We start from the raw sequence: 17,641 nt of genomic DNA on the forward strand, positions 1-17,641 counted from the left end.
AGGGCTGTAGGAGTAGATTAGCCCTGAGTCCAAAGTGAAAAAATTACAACGCATTACTATGTACATTTCGCTGAGAGTAAGCCTAATTGAACACAATGGTACTTATTTCTCAGTAATTATGCATAGGTTTGTGCTGTTTATCTAAATGTTGCAAAGTTTTACAAAAAATATCCTTATTCAAACAGGAGCTTGGTTGGCAGGGATCCTTAACACAGGAGAGCTCTTTCTTTGGAACAAAGACCAAGACACTATAAAAACAGTCCCAGCTGTTGAAGAATCTAAGAAAGTCACTATAGCAGTACAAGGTAGGAGTGTTCAGTTAATATACTTGTTGAAATTGTTCTTCTTTCTATTTTTTAAAAAAATATTTATCATTTTTAAAAAATTAATAAATGAAAATAAATATATGTAATTTATTCAGAAATTCCAGGATAATTCATTCTGATGACAGAAATAAATACTTGTTAAGCTAAATCTTAGTATATGTACAGGGAGGGAACTATGTAGTATGGGCAGGGAACTAATACTGGATTTATAAGTAGTGCAACCGATTAGTGGTATACCAGCCTTCCCCAGTCTGATGCCCTCCAGAAGTTTTGAACTACAACTTTCAGCATCCCTGACCACTGGCCATGCTGGCTGGGGCTGATGGGAATTGATTCAAATCAATGGGAGAGCACTGGGTTGGGGAAAGCTTATATATTTTACTGAGAACTAGCATTAGGCTGCAATACATATTAATTCAGTATGGCAAAAGATCTTAGTTCCGTGATAAAACATGTACTACTTTGCAGATTTAATCTTTGTATTGTGTTTGTTGACTCTGATACAATAAAAGATTACTTTCAATATATTGAAATCACTTTCAATAGATTCTCATGACAGCTATTACGCTATAAAAATATGAAGATAAATTTGAAGACTGAGAAGCTGTTCTAACTGAACATTATTTTCCAGAATGTTCTATGAGATTGTACCTTTATGTTTCCGGTGATGGAAATAAGGTTCTCCTCGCTACTCCAACTGTCTGTGTCTTTCTGTGGCAAAGCATAGAAAGTAAAAGTACACCATCTAAAAACCCTGTAATGGGACAGTGGTCGCAAATTATTCCTGAAGCATCTATTGTGTTACCGTCTGTTGAAGAGAAAGAAACTGCAGTGAGTGCTGATTTTATCAAAAATGAGGTAAAATATAAAATAGATTTCCTCTAGATGTTTACTAATATTCAATAAACCGTCTGTATAAAATGTATAGCGATCTTTCTGGTATCAACCTTGTAATCCTGATCGTTATCAACTACCTTAAACGTGCAATCCTATGCATGTTTAGACAGAAAAAAGTCCTACAACTTCCAGGATTCTTCAGATTCTTTCTGTCTAAGTAAGCATAGGATTGCAGCCTTAGTGAATAAAAGTTCTTAATTTTGATATTCTGGTTGTACAGTATGACTGGACATAATTGTTTCCTCTATTTCTGGTGTCCAGACTGTGAGTGGTGCTGTTTATGTAGCCAAAACAGCACCATCCATGCACAAGAGGAAGATATCAGGAGGCTTGGGAAACCCTGGGGATTTGCAGAAGTACAAAAATGTTAGGGGGGGAAATCCTAAGGTGGGAGTGGGAATAAAAACCAAACAGCCCAATGAAGAGACTAAGAGAGGCCACAGAATGTGAGTGTGTGTGTGAGTGACCACTGTGTGAACAGAATACTGAACTACATGACCCTTTGTCTGATCCAGAGCAGCTGGAATCCTGAACAGGAAACCCTGTTTGTTGCAGACCCAGTTGTGACACATTAATGTCACAAGTGGAACTGTATGCTAATGCTTGATTCTAACCATTTGCGGCATCATGTTTGCCTGCAGCAAATGACCCGGTTCACATATCATGGCAGCAAATCAGGGATACACCCACCTGTGAGTGTGGTTTCTGTAAACCTCCTATCGGTGTGACTGAAGTTTGTCAGCATGCCATGCAAACCCGGACCAAAGTGTTATTTAGGGGCTAAACAACCCAGCAGTTAACACATGGTTTGTTGTTGGGTTAATGTCTGCATTGTTTACCCTCTAAGCAACCCATCGGTCTGGATTCACAGAGGACGCTGATGACTTCCAAGTGGAATTGTTTAAAGTAAGTTTAGAACAATTATACTGCATACACAACACAGTTCAGTGTATTTATAGCTTAAATTTATAAGGGATAAGATGCCAAAGCATACATTCCCTAACCTTAACCCTGCCTACTGACAGAAGAGAATAAAGAATATACTCTGGGAGTCCTGGAAGCAGGAATTCATAGTAAAAAACAACCCTTTTATATTTAGCTTGCTGCTTCAGGTTTTACCAACCATTGTTAAAACAGATAATTAATACTTAAAGCATAGTTTGTATATTAATCATTGAATAAATCCAAGCCAGGATGTTAAATATTATTCTTATTCATTGACAGGTGCTTGGGGACTGCTGCTTGTGTTCTTTCACATTTTGTTCTGGGGAGCTTTTGATGCTTACATTTTTGGAAATTAAATGGCAGGAGAATGCAAGGTAAATTTAAAACATTTATCAAATTGTAACACAGATGAAGAAGTCTTAGTTTTAAAACTTGAGTGTTTGAATAACGCATAGTTTTATGAATGAAAATACTTCCATATAGATGAATTTGGATGTTATTATATGTATATACTTTTCAGAGGGGTAGCTGGGTTAATCTGTTGTAGCAAAACCCACAAATGTTTGTTAAGTTGCCACAAGATGTTTTTATATGTATATTGATAGGGCCTGTTCACATGTCATGATAGACCACCATGGGTTAATTTACCCACAGGGGCTTTTGCATTATGCTGGGTGCCCCCGGGCACCATTTTTGCATTGCTTGCCATGTCATGCAAACCCAGGTAGCAGGGATTGTTTGAGGTTTAGAAAACCCTAAATCAAATCATGGGTAAATTAAGCCATGGTGGGCTGTCATGTTGTAGTGTATACTGCTTAGTCAAGTCATACTATATACTGCTTAACTAAACCGCAGTTTAGTGCTATGTATATGAGCTAGATAGAGATGGAGTATAGTTCCTCTCCTCTCTTCCTGCAGAGCTGGAAGAAGACCTTTCAAAGAATTTGGCTTTAGTGTTACATACAAACCAGAGATCATGGTTTAAAACAAACTCTGGTCATTTTCTAACAAACTTTGGGTTTTGAAGCAGGCTTGTTTAACTAACAAGAGTTAATTAGAAATCACATTTTGTGGTTCCTATGTAATGATAAGTCAGGATTCTTAGAAATGGGAAGTAAATGGTAGTGGTTCTCTTCGCCATGTAGAATGGGGAGTGTGGAGCGCCTGAGCACAAAGCTTTGCTTGGGCTTGTTGTAGCATGTGCATATAGAACTAATTCATGGTTTAGCATCATATGAGAACCAGCCCAATAAAACATTAATAAAGATAAAAACAAAGCCAAGGATAAACAGCAACAGAAATAAGAAAAGTGTAAAATCCTATGCATGTTTACTCAGAAGTTAGTCCAACTGTGTTCAGTAGCGTTTATGTTTTCAGGCAAATATGCAATAATTGAAGCCTAAATAAAATTGTTTTCAATTGGCACTGTACGGTGAGCACAGAAAACCAGAATTGATGTTCCCATTTATATACTTATGTATTTCTTTCTCTGTTTTATATAGCTCTTTTCCATGTCAAATACACTGGTCACAAAAAATAAGCTCCTTGTCTAGTCTGACTCCCCATTGTGAATCAGTGAAATCAAGAGGTGCTTTGCTTACTGCATTTTCACATGATGGGCTTGTGTTAGCAATAGGTGTCAATCAAAAAGATCTACAGGTATGGACATTAACAGCATAATAGAAAAAATGACTATTAATTATGTGTAGTTTATTAAGTGTGGTACTGTAAATCGCTTTGGGTGACATCCAGTGTCATACTAGTGGAAGGGAACTCCTGGAAGCTAATTTTCCCTACCCTGTCAGCCTGCAGGGCCTTCCAAAAAATGACGCACTGCACTTGTTCAGGTGGGCTGTGATGCATGGGGGTTGAAGAGGATGGGAGGATCCAAATCAGGCGGACACTCTTTACATGAGAGGAAGCTCCATCTGCAGAAAGATCTTCCCCTGATCTTTGGGGACCCTCCCGCATTTCCCCCATGCCACAGTCCAGGCCATTCACTGAGGTCTCCCATCCCTCTTTGTAGTATCTTCAGGGGTTCTGAAGCTACTAAGGGACATGGAGGGAAATTTTTCTTCCAGGAACTCCTTCCAGCTTCCGCCAATGTGACATTGGATGCCACCTTTTAGGGGTATAGCCAGCAAGGTTTTTAGGAAAAAGCTAGTAGACAAATCAAGAAAAGAGAATGGGAGTCTCTGTTCCATTTTGTATTGTGTTCAGAAAATGTTAACCTATGTGCAACATAAATTATGTGCAACGTAAATTATATTAATCTATCAAATTCATGGTAAAAGATAGGAACTTGCTGAGAATATTATAAAGCCCTTGCATTTTATTTCCCCATGTTTACATGCAGTTTAACTTTTCTTTCTCTTGCTATTTTTTTTTTAAAAAATAGGCAACTCAGATTTTGCTTATGAGCACCATGAATTTTATTACTGCTTCTGGCAGTCTTAAAGGCTGTGGTAACAAGAATCAGAAAATTCCATCCAAGTTTATAAGGTCAGTATCTGAAATCAATATTAATTGTATTTTTCAAAAGAGATTTTAAAAAAACTTTATGGGTAATAGGACAGTGATTCCTGAAGTTGTTTTTTATGTGTTATTTTAGGTCTTACTGGATTGCTGATATGAGCTGGACTCCTGATAGCCTTTTTTTGGCATGTATGTTAAAACGTGGGTCGCTGGTCTTAATTACTTGTTTAGGTGAATTGCTGACTTTAGTTACTTACGGTTGCTCTGTAGAATTTGGACCAGCAGAATTTATTCCTCTACATCCACTAATAACATACAGGTGAGATAATTAAAATGGGGTTATTAAAAATCATTTGATCACATCTATCTATCTTATATTTTCTTCTATTTTAAATGTTTCATCTTTCAATTAATTCTTTTGCTTTTTCTGTGTCTTTCTTCTCAATATCTGTTTCTCATTCATAGTTCTCTTCTATTTCTTATAATGGCTTTGTCCAGCTGAACAAATGACATTTTCATCATGTAAGTATAAGTTATTTAAACAAATATTAGGATCAGGTTGGTTTTTTAAAAAAAACAAAAAAACAAACAAAAAACAACCAATAGATTATTCAGAGGCTAAATTAGTAATAACCTGCATGACATAATCAGGAGCAAAACAACAACTGAAATAATCATTTGATTAAAAATACATTGCAATTCTGTGAATCCACTCAAAAATTAATTTCGTTACTCTTCCTAATAAACATTCCAAATGCGAGAATCCAAAAACTGCAGTCTAATTACCAAATGATATACGAAGACATGTATTTATATACAGAACCCTGAAGATAGAGATATAATTTTTGCATGAATAAAATAGCTAGTTCTATCTCTTTATGGCATTTTGTTCTTAGATTTCTATTTTTTCAAATATATTTTGTTATTAATTAATGTTTTATTTATTAAACATTTCCAAATATATAAGTATGGAAATATAAGTATTTCCAGTATAAATATCTAAATCAATAAAACAGCACGAAATCCACACAGAAATCCAGACACTGCTGCTTTCAATTAAAACACAGCATGAAACAATCTCTTAACAGTCTGGAAAACTAAAAAGGTCTTTATTTGGTGCTGAAAAAACATAAAATTAGGTGCCAAGTAAGTCTCTCTGTGGAGATAGTTTCCTAGGTGGGATACCATCACTGAGAATGTCCCCTCCCTAGTTAGGCAGCAGGGGCACACAGAGAAGAGCCTTAAGGGTAATCTTTATGGATAGGCATATTCACATAGAAGTAAGTGGTCCTTTGGCTACCTAGCCCCAAACCATGTAGGGCTTTAATGGTAAGCATCAACACTTTGAATTATGCTCAGAAATGGACTAGCAGCCAGTGAAGCTACTTAAGTACTTGCAAGGTATGTTCCCATTGCCTAGTTCCAGTTAGCAACCTAGGAGCTATATTTTTTATCTAATTGCAGTTTCTCACTAGTCTTCAAAGTAGCACCATGTGCAGTGCATTACAGTAGTCTGATCTCAATATTATTAGATCATAGATAACTGTAGCCAGGCCATCTCTGTACAACTCAAGCACACAAACATAAGCAAAAAGTCACAAAAAGAAAATAAACACTAGAAACACACATAGAATGCAAACTTTAAAAAGTCTATCTGGCATTTAAATAGCCTGCTATGCAAGTGTTTGAACTGATGGAGTAGCAGCACCAAAAGCTGGTAGAAATAAATTGTGGATGAAAAAGGTTTCACAGTAATTTAAATGGCGGTACAGTGACACCATGGGACAGAATGGGTTACAAATCAAATTATTAAATTGTAATAAATAATGGCTGAGATGTACAGACACTATAATATTTGGCTGTATTTCTAAAAATGCTACATTTTTATTTTTAAGGGTGTTTGTGTTATAAAAGTGATTAGGGTTTCAACGTTAAATATCTGCACTTTTCTGTCTTTGTCCCAAATATAATTATAGATCAAAGGTAAAACAGAGGATCTAGCTCTGTTTTAATTTTTGTGAACCGCCCAGATAGCTTTGGCTACTGGGCGGTATAAAAATGTAATAAATAAATAAATAAATAAATAAATAGCTAATATAGTTGCATCACAACCAAGGTGTCTTTGTTGCTGATTATGACATTGTCCTGAAGGCTCTTAAAATAAATTGATGAAGAGGGAGTCAAAACTCCTGGCAAAACACTTAGTGATTTCAACATAAAATGAAGTTTATTTGATCTTCCTGATAGTTTACAATTACAAATGCTTGTTTGCTTGATATCCCCTCTTCTTACATGCCTCTTCCCATGTTGTGCACATCGATGTATTTCCTATGGTGAGCAAATGCTGGGGGATCTAGTGCAATTGTAACAAAGGGGACAAAATGAGCTATTTTAATGAACTATTTAAAATAATTTTTAAAACTGATCTTAAGCACTAGGCTAACCAGAACAGATGCAAACTGATGAAGTCAGCCTGCAATGATTGCTGGAGGCCACTGTGCAAGTGTAGCACATCTCAGTCTACCATCCCCTCATTAATGATTGCAGCCTAGTGATCCAATCTGCCCCTTGAGACAACCGTAGGTCTTCCTCTAATCCTTCTCAGGCATCCAGTGACACATGCTTCCTGTATGAGTAGCCTACAAAGGGAGGAGGGAGAGTTGTGCTACTGGATGGGGTCTGGTGGGGTCTATTGGAAGTTCTTGTGTTGACATGAGTTGGTGCATTGAGAAGCTATTGCAGGAGAGAGGACGATCCTTTGCATGTTTGCTGCTCCTGATGTATGGATGTTTGTCAAGACAGAACATTGATGACCTCTGGTGCACATCCAGAGGTTTTTTGTGCTACTGACTAGGGCAGGATCCTGTACAAAGATGTTGAGTGTCAAAGTCAAGAAATAAAGGCTTAGCTTAATTGTAAGCTGAAACAACCCTCCCAGTGCTGAAAGAGATAATCAGGTAGCAGGTCTAGAGAGTAATTATGTGAAATGAAAGTTGGTGTTTCACCAGATGATCAGACAACACTACAAGAAGCCTCCAGCCTCCAATTATGTTTAGATGGCTTTTTTGATATCTGGGAGTAATTATTTCTTGAGACCTTAAACAGCTAAAGGAGACAAAGCTTTTAACCTTTCACTAGGGAAGTGAAAAAGAGTTACTATTTTGGAAGAGATTAAATCTCACCTGGCTTGGCAGGATAGCAGTTCCCAAAATGTCAGTCTTGCTGAAGTTCCTCTTTTTATTTCCAATCACAATCCCGCTGAAATGATTTTAAAAATTGCAGGGGGTTATGGAGACACTCACCAGTGCAAGCAAAAAAGTGTTAAAGTGTCTCTAATCCATATGTGATGGGAATATCTGAATATAAAAAAACTAATTTCAGAAATAACTGCTGAAGTCAGATCCCATATTAGTGCTTTTATCAGTTGTCATTAACCTGCAAGAATACCTTCTTCGTAAAAACCTGGTTATGTTCTCTTGGCAGCGGCAAGACAAAACCCAAGTTGCTTTTAAGTCTCAGGGCTTGCTAGCTAGAATGGGGAAAGTTGTGGCCTTCAAGAGAATGAGTAAAGTTTGCATCATAGTGAATGCCTAGTGGGGAAGGTGAAATGTGCTTTTTAAGAAACTTGGTTCCAATTTATAACATATATGAACAAACACACTCAGGGGCACAAACCAAGCATCCTTTTGGAAAGATTTAATATGAAAGGGCGTGTGTGTGTGGGGGAATTATAGAAGAGTGTATCATCGTAAAATGTATCATTGTCTTAAGTGTTGGTCATGTTGTAGACAAGTCCCTTTTTATTATGGTACTCTTGTCAGTTGTATTATTGCATGGTTTTTGAAAAGTAATATAAATGTATTTTAAATATATATAATACATGAATATCTCCCCAAATCTTTGATCAGACATCAGATTTCTAACTAATCAAAGTCTAAAGAAAATAGAAACTGTTAAGTATAAGAGCAATCTAAACATAATTTTTGTATTTGAAAATATACTCCCAAGTCTTTCTGCAATATTTACCCCTTTCCACATTTCCATTGCATTACTTTGTTACGCATTTTGTAGTATAAATGTTACCATAAAATTTCACGAAGTTGAAAATACTATTGGACATGAGGAGTTAGTACTTTGGCTCGCTGGATTATGGTGTCCATACATAAGATGTTTCTTTTCTGGAATACATTTTTAATTTTTGTGAACCGCCCAGAGAGCTCCGGCTATTGGGTGGTATAGAAATGTAATTAATAAATAATAAATAAATAAATATTGTATATAAAAACTTAGGTGATGACCTGATCCTACTGTGAGGGCAGCTTTACACATTCGGGGATTGGGACTTTTGTATAGAAATACCCTAGTCTGAGAAGGGATGAATCTCTGGAGGTTAGCTCAATGCCTTTGTATCATAAGCTTGCATTTGCTTCTTTGTTTTTTAATAATTTATTATTTTATCGCTAGATCACAACACTCTTTGTTGCAAGATTTGAATCACACTCATGATTCATCAGCCTCCGAAGGAGACCTCATGAGGCAGAGATTTTCTGTAACATCACACCCAAGGTTACCCTACCTCATTGCCTCCGATGGTTACATAGTCACAGTCCTTAAATTTTCTGACAGTTTCTCACCTTCAACATATATGAGATCATTGCTGCTTGATTCAGCCCAGAGGCTTGAAAAGCTACATCACAGCCTCATTGTATCTAAGGTACTGTTGCTTTTTTGGTTTTCTACTACAAAATAGGGCTGCGATTAGGGTCCCCAGAAATACTGTAGATCTTTGTATCTGGGTCAGTTCCACAGTCTCCTCTCAGTTCTTCCCTGCCTTTTTCCCAGGACAGAGCTCTCTCTTTAGCTTTGATTTCTGGTTCCAATATTTTTAAACCTTTACACTTAAGCTTCCTTAATAATTTTATCTTGCTATTTGCTTCAAATCCTTCCTCTTAGGCCTAATCTACACCAAGCAGGATATTTCACTGTGAAAGCGGTATGAAAGTGATATATAAAAGGCAGGAGCCACACCAAGCAGGCTATAGCACTATGAAAGAGGTTTATGGTATATGTCAATGGGCTGCAACAGTTGTCAGTTCACTTCAATACCACTATAAAGCAGTAGTGTGGCTCCTGCCTTTTATATACTGCTTTCATACCACTTTTCCTAGTGAAATAATCTGCTTGGTATAGATTACGCCAAAGTTCCTGTCCAGGAAGTCTCCTGGTGATTCACTTATGTCAATCCTCTCTCTTCATTCCTGCGGTTTTAAAAAAACAAAACAAAGCATTCTTATTTACTGTGACTTTCTGCTCTTCTGGCTTTACTTCTCTTCATCTCTTCGTGCTTCACCACCCAAAGAGGGTTCAGATATTGTCACTGGAAGTAAGAGCCCTACAAACCCAGAGGTTGGCAGACCTCGCATCCCTCGTATGCACCGTAAGACTGATGATCTACTGTATGGAACTTCTCTCATGGGCACCTCCAGTCGCTGCTCCTCCCCTAGCAAAATGGCATTGCCCACAAGTACCACTTCCCTTGGAGTGCCACTTCCCTTGGAGTTCAAAGTGTCTCTTCAGGGGTGAGGAAGGCTCTGCAAGTAGTGCATGCACTGGTAACTTCCTGATTAGACGACTGCAATGCACTCTACGTGCGGCTGCCCTTGAAGACGACTGGGAAATTGCTGCTGGACTGCTGGCAGGCACATCTTATAGAGACCACATAACACCGGTCTTAAAGGAATTGACTGGCTGCCTATATGCTTCCGGTCGGAATTCAAGGTGTTGGTAATGACGTTTAAAGCCTTAAACGGCTTGGGACCTCAATACTTAAGGGAGTGCCTCTCCTTATATATGCCTGCCCGAGACTTGAGATCTGTTGGAGGAGCCCTCCTCCGCATCCCACCAATGCAACACATACACTATGGTGGGACATGGGAGAGGGCTTTCTCTGTTGTGGCACCCCGACTGTGGAATGCCCTCCCCTTGGAGGACCGACTGGCGCCAACGCTAACTTTATTTTGATGTGAAGTAAAAACATGGCTTTTTAATGGTTAAATTCACCTAGCTTGCATATTGTTTTAACTATTTTGATTGTTTTTACTGCTTTTAAATTATATACTGGTTTTAACTTGATTAATAGTTTAATTTGTTTTTAGTTGTGTATATTTATCGTTTTGTATTGCATGATTTTATCTGTACGCCACCCTGAGATCCTAGTGATATAGGGTGGGATATAAAACTTTTAAATAAATAAATAATTCTTCGTATCTCCAATGAACCACAAACAACCCTAATACTTCTCCAAATACCAGAAGCTCTAGATATCCTGAATGCCCCCTGGCCAAAAGGATTTCTATAGGCTTTTCTGCCAACTCCCCTGCTCTCTTGGGTTCTGAAAAAAATTAGGATTGAAGAAACCACAGTCATCCTAGTAGTTCCTCACTGCCCCGACACCATGGTTTTCAGAAATCCTGCATGTGGCACAGGCAGAAATCCTACATGTGGTGTAGGCTCACTATCTGGCATCTGAGACAGACACCTACCTAAGCCTGGGTTACCCAGAATAGGTGATTCACACCTTGCTTTCCTGTGGGAAACCATCCACGATGAGGATATATAAAATGACCTGGAAGGCTTTCATCTATTGGTCTACCTTGCAGGACTCCACAGGTCACACTATATCTCGGGCTTGTTCACAGGAAAGAACTGAGAGGAGTCTGCAGATACTAAACCTAATGGGATTATCTATATCACCTGATCCCTGCCTTTCCTGAGTGATGGGGGAGTTAACCAAACTTCTGGTTTGTTACATCAAACCAGAAGGAGAATAGTAAATGTTGATCATTCCATTTTCAGATGTGGTGCACCAGCTATGGAATACCCTCCCTAGAGAGCAATGCCTGGTACCATCTTTGTTGTCTTTTAGGCACCAGGGAAAACAATATTTTACCAGTTTAACTCTGAATATTAATTGTGATTTTATTTGCTGGTTAACAGTTCAGTTTGTCATTTATTCTTCTAACCAAAATGGTATTGCTCCCATTTAATGCTGTTTTTAATGTCTAGCAAGGCCATGCTAATTATATTCCTTTTTTCCCCCCCACAGTCTAAGGGGAAAAAGCTGCGATTGCCATCACTGTCCTCCCTAAAAGCTAATCTATTAAAACACCAACAAAACCAAAATTCTGTCTTCTCTGACATTCCAGCATTTTTGCAAGAAGAGGAGAGAGCAACAGAACTAAATGGAGATGTGACACACTTAAAGGTATTCACTATACCTTTTTAACTAGCCTGTTGATACATATTGGGCCTGTTCAGACAACGTGCTAAGACATGGTTAGGCCACTAACCATTTTGCAGCAAATAGTTAGTGAGCCTGTTCAAATCATGGTTATGTAGCCACCATGGTCAGGAATGAGTCACATGACATGCTGTCATGGGTCACACGACAAGCAAAGCCATAATGTTTAGCTCAAAGTGCTTAACCACTGTGGCTTAGCGTGTCATCTGAACAGGGTAATAATTTTATAATATTACATGTTTTAAAATAATAGTATATAGTACCTATTGTATTTGTTCTTCCACATAGTATGATTGAATATTTTATGTTTGAGGTTTTCAATTGTTTCATATAAAGAACAGACAAAACCTTTCGGAAAAAGTCCCTACCTCTTCCATGTGTCCATATGACCAGTTTTGTGTAACGGAAACCCTAGTTTGGCTCGAGATGGGCATACACAACAAAGGTGAAATGGCAAACTTGTTAGGAGTGGCCTTTGTTTGTTGGATGCTTTTTTAATCATTTATGCACTTCACTTTATGCACTTCACAGAGCAAGAGCACTTTGAACTATTAGCCTCCATCTCATATAGCTGACATATCTTTTTAATTTTTGGTATTATGGAATAATTAATCTTGCTTTGGTTCCTTTTAATCTGATCACTATTTCATGGCTTGGTTCCAAAGGTGCCCTTCCGTTAGCAGAAAGCCTCTTTTGTTAATGAAATGGATGTTTCCAACTTAGCAGAAGAACGTGGCATGAGTAAAGTGAACTTGAAATCCAGCGACGTTCGTCTGCTGGTGCAAACTCTTGTGCAAGCATTTGCACAAGATTACCTGCTATTTTTCCTTCGTTTCAATATGTTTGTTAGCTTAATTTTCATATACGTTTCCTCCAAAAGCCCTAATGCTTGGGGTGCAATACTTTCCCTCTGCCCAGCAAGGTTTGCAATGTGAAACTACATGTGCCCCAGCCATTAGGTCTTCTTTTGCAATGGAGAATACATACAGTCCAGATATCAGGACTTACTTGGTAATGGGGAAAATCTTTAAAACTCGGATTCTTCTCCATCTCCTTACATTACAATGTATCTAAATGCACTATACCTACAGTCTGAATCGAGATACTTTGTTGCATAAAATTTTCCCCTAGCGCAGGTGCAAGACTTTGTGTAACAGCACTTATTTGGATCTAAAACTATATTTTCTACAAATGTATGAGAAAGTACACATCTCTCAGATGATGTATGAAGTTTTTCTTACATTTAGGATTGCGATGAAGAATCCGACGATGACAAGCTGTTTCAAAGTCATTCTTTTATTTTTGGGAGCCACAAAGCAAATTCCTCTTCATGTGATGAAGGCAGATTGGAATTTGCGTCAATGTTTGACACTATTCATGCAGTGCATGAAACTGGAGAAAATGATGATACATCTTTGGAATTGAGCTATATCCAAAAAAATCTAATTGCAGCTTGGAGAGTGGGGATTTCAGGAAACATCCAAGAAAGAGACATTTTGTTAAATTGTACCATCCGTTGTATTACACACTTTTTTAACATTCTCCAGTATGCAAAACTTAATTTTATACGTTTAGATAACCCTGTGAAAGATCGTCCATGGATACAGTGTGTCTTAAAATGTTTCCAGCAGTTTTTGACTCTCTTGAGTTGGGAGGGTAAGCACAGACAAACTCTGGGGCATTTGTTGACACTCACATTGCAGACCTTAAAACTAATGTTTGCTGAACATCAAGATCACCTGTTCTCCAGTAACCTTTTGGGAGGTTTCTCTTTGCTGAAGATGGTTACTCATTGTTTAAATGGCAAAAACACACCGCAGTGTGAGATCCTTTCATCCATCCTGGATGTTAATAAAGTGGAGCTAGATTCCATGGTTGTGCCTCTGTTTCAAACAATGGATTGGAGCAGCAATCAACATTTCTGTGCATTGAATTCCCTACTAAAGCTCTCTCCTCCAGCTGTAAATCTGATCAAGAATCCAGAAAAGAGGTATTTCTGATCTGCATGAAGAAGTTATTTTAACATTAAATTTCAATGTTAAAAAACATTTTAAGAGGGGGGAAAAATAAGCTCATCAGCTTACTTAAATTCTAAACAAAACATTTTAAATGAAAATTCTGGCATTAGCCAGAATGCAAAGAGTGTGAATATTTTAGTTGTGACTTTTAACAGCAGTCCCTCATTCCATATTATGAGCTCCCCCTTTTCATTTTCAAAAGCTGCTTGCCATTATACTTCAGGGACAGCATTTTTTAAAATAATAATAATAATACCACACCCCTGTACATTCAGCGTTCTCCTGGGGTCTCCAAGTTAGTTACAAGTTTCATTAGTCACATGGTTCTTTAGATCCCTGCTGTTGCGTTTCATTGCATAATATGAGAATTGTAAAAAAAAATATATGAAGATGGTTTAGTTAAGATGATTCAGTTATTTTCCCACCCTTTCCCAGGGCCTTGGAGTGAGTAATGACAATTAAAAATAAAACAAAAGCCTCAATCAAATTAAGGTCACCATGTATCCATTAGCCACTGAATACAAGCAGGGTTGTTTTATAGAGTTGTCCTGTAGCATATATGGCCTTGGACTTTGGTAGATCTTTCGGGGAAGGAAGAAAGAGGTTTCTCTACTTTTAGGATCTATGGATAACCCCAAGTATATATGTGAGGTTGCATGAGGGGTTTCTGGATTTCATCCCGTAGTCTTTGTTAGACCACATTCTCCACATTACTGAATGCCAAAAATGGTGTTTCTTATTTATTTATTTATTTATTTATTTATTTATAAATAAGTTCATTGCTGTTGCAATAAGGTTTTGGCCTGTGATTTGTCTTGCTTGATGATAATAAATTTATACGAAGTGTATTTAGCAGAGAAATCTTGGAGTTCATATTACTAGGCATAGTGAAACATTGAGCTTAGTAAATAAAAGGAGACAATTTAAAATATCTGATGGGTATTAAAAGAGATTATTTCCATTAACTTGTTTAATTAGCTGAAAAGCTACTGAAAGCATAATTTAGGGTGCAGTCCTTTCAGGAGAGCCGTAAGCCTCTGAACTCAAAGGCTAACAACTATCCAATACAGGGCGGATGGAGCCAGGATGGAGCCTGGAGGGGAACCTCTCCTTGGTGCTCTGTCTGCCCTGCATTTTTTGCTAGATGCTTGATTTCAAGCATCAAGCTGCAGCTTCAGAGAGGGGGAGAGAAGGAGGCCACAGACATAATAGGAAGCTTCATACACCAGCTTCTGTGGTCTCTCTGCTCCCGGGCATACGTGCTTTTTGCCCTCTCCATGCTTCTATTCCGAGTGCCCCAGAAGTGCACGCCATGGACAGACCCGTGCTGGCTATGAGGAGGGGCGAGAAGTTTCTGGAAAATGAGGTCAGAGCTCTGGGAACTGAGAATTATGGGAAGTAGTTTATGGGAACCGAAGTCAAAACTGAAAAATCCTATGGCAGCCTAGACAGTGTGTAGTGGCCATTGGATTGCTCTGATATGCAACACATTACACCATCCATCACTAATTTTCTTTCATTTGTGATTTTGCTGTAAGTGTTTATCTTCCTTTTTTTGTCTTTAGGTTAATTATTATGTGGCGACTATTGTATAAGCATGTTCTTTGTTACTGGGCACAGCTAAACAGAAAAGCACATAACTCAAGTAAGCCAGTTACTGAAATACAAATTGCTTATGACGGACCAATAATTAAAGGACTTGCTAGCCATATACAGGCTGTCTTACAGTCTTCAGGAGAGAGGCTGGAACAAATGCTGAACCTCAACTCTGTGATTGGTTAGTATCTTGTAAGAAACTACCTTTAGTTGATACTCTATTACAAACAAACCTGCATCACTTCGATTAACAGTTTGTTCACCAGCTAAATTTAAGGTACTGGTTTTGATCTTTAAAGCTGTAAGTGGTTTGTGACCAGGTTACCTGAAGGATCGCCTACATCATGCAAATCTGCTTGGGCCAAATATCAAGCTGACAGCCGAGAGAGACACAGGCTTTTCAGTGGTGACTCCACATATATAGAATTCCATCCCCTAAGATCTTCATCAGGTCCCCCCTTTGGTTGTTTTTAAATGGGCTCTAAAGTCTTGCTTCACTTAACCTTCCTTTTTAAAATTTTAAGCCTGCCAGGATTTTCTGTACTTGCTTGTTTAAGTCTCTCTGGTTTCATCTTTCTCATACTGGCCTTTTGTTATTGCTTTACTTCGTATTTAATTTTAATTGAAATGTTCTATTTTTATTGTTATTATTGATTTTACCTGTTGCTAGAAGCTGCCTTATTGAGTTCATTGTTCCAAAAACTGGAATATAAGTATTTAAAAGAAATAAAATTAAATAATTCCCAGCATAAACCCCCCCACACACATTTTCTTATTCATTTCCATTCTCCCCAAATAGTCTTTCCTAAAAGAAAACATACCCTGCAACTAAAGCTAGAATTGAACTTTGCTACATCCGTATGAGGCTTTCTGTGGCATGATAACTTGCAGTGGAGCCCTAAGTGTGGGGAGGTGTGATGTGGTGAATCTACCAATACTTCCAAAGCCTTCTTGCCTTGTGTTGCCCAGGGTGGGAGGTGGACATACCCTTTTTTCACTTTTGTGCGTTTGTTTTTTCTTTATTCACCCCCATCCCTCCATTAGTTCGGAAACTTCAGCTGGTTCAAAGAGCTGCAGCCAGATTGTTGACCAGGGCTGGTTATAGGGAGCATTCAACTCCCCTGTTAAAACAACTCCACTGGCTTTTGGTCTTTTTCCAGGCACAATTCAAAGTGCTGGATATCACCTATAAAGCCCTATATGGCTTGGGCCCAGGTTATCTGAAAGACCGTATTCTCCCATTTGAGCCTGCCCGTGCTCTGAGATCTTCTGGGGAGGCCTTTCTCTCCATCCCACTAACATCACAGGCATGCCAGATGGGTATGCAAGAGACGGCCGTCTCAGTGGCTACTCCAAGGCTCTGGAACTCCCCAGGGAGGCTAGACCGGCTTCCCTCCTTGTTACACTTTCAGAGGCAGGCAAAAAAAAAAATTGTTCCGGCAGGCTTTTGGAAATACTCTGAACCTGTGTTAATATATTGGGGTGCTGTTGTTTTTTAAAAAAATGTACTGCTTTTAATTTTAAAAAAATATTTTTAATTTTACTGTGGGTTTAATTCTATTTTAACTTTTGTAAATTTATATTTATATGTTTTAAGTGTATATGTTTTAATCTTGTAAACTGCCTTGAGTCCCAGTATTGGGGAAAAGGTGTGATATTATTATTATTATTATTAATAATAATAATAATAATAATAATAATAATAATAATAGCCAATTGGGGAGGATTCGTTGTGCCAGCTCCAGGCTGATGTAAAAGTGGTGGTAGTTGGGAGATCCTAGGGTGTCCCTAGCTGATAAAAGGGGCTTTGAATTCACTAGATCCAAGACTGGCCCTACCTTGTCCCTAGAAAACCCCATTTGGAGGCCTACCACTGAAAGGAACACTGCTAGTGGTAGATTTATGCCATCATGGCTTCCTGGGGTCATGGAACTGGAGTCTCGGGAGCATATGCCCCCCCCCATTAGTTACCCAGTGGGAGCAGGACCACCATCCCATCCTAACCCCTGTTAGACAGCCATCTAATGGTCTTAGGATTACTGTGTTGTAATTCATATATTCAATAATATGACTATGGAATGGCT

At 38.2% G+C, this 17,641-nt stretch overlaps 1 protein-coding gene across 1 annotated transcript in view; it reads left to right on the top strand.

The window, feature by feature from the left end:
• Positions 1-17,641, top strand: part of CPLANE1 (ciliogenesis and planar polarity effector complex subunit 1) — an 80,506-nt gene that overhangs the window by 5,275 nt on the left and 57,590 nt on the right. Inside the window, exons 4-13 of the mRNA XM_063128142.1 lie at positions 186-305; positions 958-1,184; positions 2,448-2,542; positions 3,671-3,827; positions 4,567-4,670; positions 4,780-4,962; positions 9,108-9,357; positions 11,749-11,907; positions 13,191-13,933; positions 15,527-15,738. Of these exons, the coding sequence (XP_062984212.1) occupies positions 186-305; positions 958-1,184; positions 2,448-2,542; positions 3,671-3,827; positions 4,567-4,670; positions 4,780-4,962; positions 9,108-9,357; positions 11,749-11,907; positions 13,191-13,933; positions 15,527-15,738 (2,250 nt within the window). The remainder of the gene's footprint in view (positions 1-185; positions 306-957; positions 1,185-2,447; positions 2,543-3,670; positions 3,828-4,566; positions 4,671-4,779; positions 4,963-9,107; positions 9,358-11,748; positions 11,908-13,190; positions 13,934-15,526; positions 15,739-17,641) is intronic.

Source organism: Elgaria multicarinata, chromosome 6, assembly GCF_023053635.1.
Source record: "Elgaria multicarinata webbii isolate HBS135686 ecotype San Diego chromosome 6, rElgMul1.1.pri, whole genome shotgun sequence".
Taxonomy (NCBI): Eukaryota; Metazoa; Chordata; class Lepidosauria; order Squamata; family Anguidae; genus Elgaria; species Elgaria multicarinata.